Source organism: Sinocyclocheilus anshuiensis, unplaced genomic scaffold (genome assembly GCF_001515605.1).
Source record: "Sinocyclocheilus anshuiensis isolate Anshui unplaced genomic scaffold, SAMN03320099.WGS_v1.1 scaffold255, whole genome shotgun sequence".
Classification (NCBI taxonomy): Eukaryota; Metazoa; Chordata; class Actinopteri; order Cypriniformes; family Cyprinidae; genus Sinocyclocheilus; species Sinocyclocheilus anshuiensis.
This window is the reverse complement of record NW_015549578.1, coordinates 229,867-235,424: the sequence shown is the minus strand read 5'-3', so window position 1 is coordinate 235,424 and position 5,558 is coordinate 229,867. Positions and strand designations below refer to the sequence as shown.

General features: G+C 32.8%; 2 protein-coding genes across 5 annotated transcripts in view; both read right to left on the bottom strand.

Annotated features, from left to right (window-relative positions):
• The window catches only part of supt5h (SPT5 homolog, DSIF elongation factor subunit), a 20,875-nt gene extending 18,123 nt beyond the window's left edge, over positions 1–2,752 (bottom strand). For 2 of the 4 annotated variants that reach the window (XM_016445697.1, XM_016445699.1), the window contains exons 1-6: positions 2,620–2,752; positions 2,008–2,129; positions 1,638–1,797; positions 1,450–1,515; positions 1,083–1,088; positions 423–434 (exon numbers count right to left, since the gene is read on the bottom strand). In XM_016445697.1, coding sequence (XP_016301183.1) covers positions 423–434; positions 1,083–1,088; positions 1,450–1,515; positions 1,638–1,797; positions 2,008–2,088 — 325 coding nt within the window. In that variant the 5' untranslated portion in view covers positions 2,089–2,129; positions 2,620–2,752. Of the gene's footprint in view, positions 1–422; positions 435–1,082; positions 1,089–1,449; positions 1,516–1,637; positions 1,798–2,007; positions 2,130–2,589 lie in introns of all 4 variants that reach the window. The other 2 variants (XM_016445698.1, XM_016445700.1) reach the window with 2 other exon arrangements.
• Positions 2,753–4,791: 2,039 nt separating this feature from the next.
• The window catches only part of LOC107657543 (uncharacterized), a 10,377-nt gene continuing 9,610 nt past the window's right edge, over positions 4,792–5,558 (bottom strand). The window contains exon 6 of the mRNA XM_016445681.1: positions 4,792–5,226. The gene's annotated coding sequence lies outside the window, so the exon portion shown is untranslated. The remainder of the gene's footprint in view (positions 5,227–5,558) is intronic.

Below are 5,558 nucleotides of genomic sequence, written 5' to 3'. Positions count from 1 at the left end.
ATCTTGAAAGAAGTCCCATGCTTACAAAGGCTGCATTTATTTAATCAAAAATACAGTAAAAACAAGAATATTGTGAAACATTACTACAAATTATATTTTTCTATTTTAATATATTTTAAAATGTAATTTATTCCTGTGACGCAAAGCTGAATTTTCAGCAGTCATTATTCCAGTCTTCAGTGTCACATGATCCTTCAGAAATAATTCTTTAATATGCTCATTTTCTGCTCAAGAAACATTTCTTATTTTTATGGAAACCATGATGGTTTCTTTGAATGGTAGTGTACATTTAGAATTCGCAACCAGACTGAACGTATTCAGATTGACTAAAAGCAGTGCATGTGAACAGCTACTGAACACATGGTTGACACGTGTTGAATATAAGTGAATATCCATGCACACCAGAAGATTTAAGCACATACCTTCGGCCTCTTCTGCTCAAATCCAGAGTTGAGGGAGGAAGGGAGGAACATGAGCCATAAAACAAAGTCATGTGCACACAGCAATTTCAGTCAAGGGCATAGACAGGACCAGGTAAACAGAAATAAAAAGGGAAATTACCAATGATGGGCAGGCTTACAAATGTGATATTTTAAAGATGGAAACTACATGATAATGATGTCATGTCACTGTTAGCTGATGCAATACAATAAGCACACTTGAATACTATCAAAAATATGGAATTGGGTTTTGTTTTTTTGTTCAAAGGAGCAGTTTCAGGCAAATGACCATATTTGGTTCCCTTTCAGAACTCAGTCAGTCCCCTCTCTACAGTCCCCTTTTCGATGAATGGTGTATCTTAAAATTATTGGCTTTATTGACTTTGACCTTACTGAATGTATTTTAACGATGCAAAGAAGAAAAAGTGTACTGTTAAAAATGTATTTGCCATCCATGCTCCTTGTTAAGAAATTGAAGCAAATTAAACATTAGCCAAACAACTTTAAACATCACAAACAAATGTTAGAGGGGTGCAGATCATGGGTATGGATTTTACCGAATGTGAAACAATGGTCTGAGAATTAATCAGTTTAATTAGACAGAAAGAAAACAAAGAGCAGAGAAATCTGGAATTGGTTTACCGTTAACTGAAGGAGGCATGCATAAGAAATAAAGAATCAATGAGCGCAAGAAACACATTAAAATAACTGGTATCATTTTATACAACATATTTAATATACAGCCTGTCGTTGGTATTTCACTTAAAATGCCTCCATTTCATAAAGGTATGGATACTGGTCACATTATATCAAAAGGGATATTAACTCCACCTGCCAGAGTTTATATTTTGCATATACAGGGGACATCATTCCACATGCTATTATATGAACATTAAATATTTAATAACTTATTCAGATTTTTAATGTAAATTAAAAATGTAAATTAAACAAAACATGCACAAACATTTAACATCATAAACATCATTTAAATAAATTTATAATTTCTTACCTTTTTCTAAGATATCTTCAGCACCATCCTCCCATGGATCTTCATCTTCATATTCATCATCAACATCTAGTCAAGCATGGAATAAAATACATATTATAGCTTTTCAAATGACATCTTCAGGAATGCAAAAGATGATGTTGTAAATTAGTTTAATCTTCGAAATATATATTGGTAAAGGATTTTCTAACCGGCTTCATCCAAGATGAAGCCACCATGCCGAGGTTTTTTCCTGGGCCGGTCATCATCCTCTTCCTCCTCTTCATCATATTCCTCCTCATCCTCCAAATCTTCTCCCTCCTCCTCCTCAGCCTTGTCACTGCCAGCTACACTCCCCTGTTCCTCCTCATCCTTATATTGCAAACATTAAACATTAGAACATATTATTTGTTATATATATTTATTTATTTTTACTTTACATAATATAAATGTATTAATATATAAATAATTAAAATATTCAATAATGAATATCAGTATTATGTTTATCAATAGTTAAGCATGGTTTTGCCTACCATAGAAAGCTATTTATTGACACATTCAAGAAGGAGCTGGTTGTCTCACCTCATTCTCCTCCACCTCCTCAGCCTCGCTGCTCCTATCGCTCTGGTTATCAGAGAAATCACTGTCCTCGCTGTCAGACATCTCGGTTTCCTTCTATCCGTGTTATCCAGAAGGCAACACTACTGTATAAACCACATCAAAAAGCAAGGAATAATAAACAATTGCAAACAGATGCAAGATTCGTTCATGCACATAACAGTAAACATGTTACTAGACTGAAACCAGACAGAGAATATGACACACGGCGCATGATGCTAGTCATAACGTTTAACGTTACATTGCGATTTGATTAAACAGTGCACCCTATCTCTTTACTTGTGTATGCATAATACGACTAAAGTGCTTAAAACTACAGATAAACGTCAACAGTCCATCTAGTTTGTTCCTGTTGTCTCGGGTTTTAAGTGTTTAGGGTACTGTGCTCTGGCTAATGCTGCTAAATCCAGTGTATAAGGAATTAGCACACGAGCTGGCTAACATAAGTTACATCTTATTTACAGGAAGCACTCGTCGTTTAATTACCACGATCACATCTTAGTTTATCACGAAAACACTATACCGCTAAATATGCCTTAAACTTACCATTAAAGACTGGATAAAAAGTCTTCTTACCTTTAAACAGCTATCTGGTTTTGCTTGAATCAGACAGCGAAGGCCAATGTTGTTTTCTTTCCTTAAACTTCCGTAAGCAACAAGCAGAGCGCCATCTAGTGCTTTGGAGGACAACCGTGCTGTTTCACGCAAAGGTGAAGTGCAAGAACTTCATGCAGAATTTAATAATTACTGATTAACCATCAGTATGTTTTACCCTCAAGGGTTTTCCTCCCGTAAATCTATTTTATAGCAAACAGCAATGGCTACAAAAAGAAACTCTCAGGTGCATATCAGCCCTCTCTGTGTTTGTTGCCAAGCTACTGGAAATACAAAAGATTTTTACTTCCCCATACAATTAATAGCATTAAATCATATTTTGTTAATAACCAAAATAAAAGTTTTTGTTTACATGTGTGTGTACTGTGTATATTTATTATGTATAAAGACACACACATACAGCACATATTTTGAAAATATATTCATGTATTTACGTGTATATATTTATATAAATTATATCATATATAAATATATTAAATATATAAACGTAACATATTTTTCTTAAATACAGAGGTGAGGAGAAGAATGGCAGATAATTGCCAAATGATGATGATCAAAGCTTGTCGCATTAAACAAAAAAGACTTGAGACTGTAAAGGTGCTTCAGCAAAATATTTAGTTATGCAATGTACTTATTTCAGTTTTTTTTTATTTTTAATACATTTACGAAGTTGTGACAATTCTGTTTTTGCTTTGTCATTATGGTGTATGGAGTGTAGATTGATGTGGAAAAAAAAGTAATTTAAAGCAGTTTAACATAAGGCAACAACATAACAAAACGTGAAAAAAATGAGGCACTGTATATACAAAATAAATATACACAGTACACACACATATATTATGTAAACAAATTGCATGACAAAAATTGTAGTTTGTAACGTAATCCATTACATTACTGTACACATTTCAGGTAATATAATCAGATTACTTTTAGATTACTTTTGACCTTACTCACTTATCACATTGATTTAAATAAGAAAATGTTGTACCATATTGATATAAAAATAAAAAAAGAAAGAAAATATATTCCATTCGTTGAAATTAACAACACAAAGTGGATTAAACATTACATTACGTCAAGGTTTCCCAAACTTGGGTTTGTGAAGGAACTGCAGGAGGTTTGTGAGTTTAACGAAAAGCTAATCATTAATTAAATCATAAAAATGTAAAATTAAAGTAAATCATTTTAAAATAACATAAAAAGAAATAAAACACGTCCTAAAAAAATGTATTATTTTATTTGTTTACCTGCATATCATGTGACCATTAACCAAAATGCAAATGTGATACTTAATTATTAAAATATTTATTTTCAAATTTTAGGGGTACTTTCAGTAAATATATTAGATGAAAGATGTTCAGATGTCAAAAAAAGTTTGGGAATGCCTGCATTATATGTAAATAAGAAATAATGTGAATTTGTGCATTTTAATGTGTTTGAAAGACAAATGCCTTCCAAAGACATTGTAATAGATGGCTAAATAACCTACTGAGTGATAATTCAAATAAAAATGAATCGTGTTCATCAGTAGTTGATGCAACGTTGAAACACTTGAAATGATTTTTGTAAATCCAGTGGTCAAATGCTGTGTAGCCATCTGACTAGTGACTGATCTGTGTGAATGTCCACAAAAGACTTTCTGGGTGTATATAAGTGGTAGGATATTTTAGAAAGGAACATTTAAACGATGAAAAAGAGGAATTAGGAGAATTGATCAATTATGAATAATTTATTGCTATTGTGTGAATAATATGTAATCCATAAAAAAAGTAACTGTAGTCTGATTACGAGTATTTTAAAAATGTAATTGTAATCCAGATTATGTAATCAGTTACTACCCAGCTCTGTATATATATATATATATATATATATATATATATTTAACATAAATCTGTTACAATCTGCTACCTTTAAATTTTTTGATACATTTTGACCATTTAATTGTGATGTTAATTTAATGTTCATTGCTATACAATTGCAAAATCACATAAAAGTAAAAATAAAAAAATAAATGAGAAGAATCAAATGATTCAAAAATAAAACAGCTCATAAAAATATATTTATATCTCCTGGCATTGCCAGTTAACATCTGAAGGTGTTGCCTTTTCTTTCTGTTTTGTTTTTTGTTTTGTTTTATTGCACACCATTATAAATGCCATAAAATGTTTCAGCAGTTGTTACAAACGCTTCAGATTCAACTGATAAGAGATATGAAACTACTATCTTTGGACAAAGACTAAGACAAAGTCTAACATGGCAACATGCCCTTACAATACCTGAAGGATGTCAAATTCCTTTCATGTCATTAAGCAGAACAATGGTTACATGTATGTAGGACAGTTAACCTTATCTATTGATATACATTTAAAGCTATTATGTAGTGTGATCATACATGCATGTTCTCTGCAAAGTTATAAACCATCTGTAAAGGTCAAATTACAGTAAAAAATTAAACTAAAACATTTCAGACTACAGAAACTTTATGAAGTGTTGCTGGTGGACGTGAATCACAGTATTTGTTTGGATGTTTGGAGCTCTGGCTGCAAATGTTCTACAGACTCTTGGTTGCTTTATCAGAATCAGAATCAGAGAGGAATGTAGACATTGATGAGAATGAATGAGCAAAACTTCCGCGGCAAGTAGAAAGGCTTGCAGTTAATGAAGAGCACTTCTAGATCTGAACAGCACATCTTCTTTAACACAGTTACATCTGTACACCACCTCTCATTCATGTAAAAGCATGTCCCGCCGCCTTGCGATTTCCCCGTTGATTCTGCGTCGCGATCTGCTCTAAATAGCTGAAAGCCCGGCAGGCTCAACGCGCTGTCCGGAATGGCATCTTTCAGCCAGGTTTCCGTGAAACACAGAGCAGCAGAGTTTGAAAAATCCTTATTTGTCCG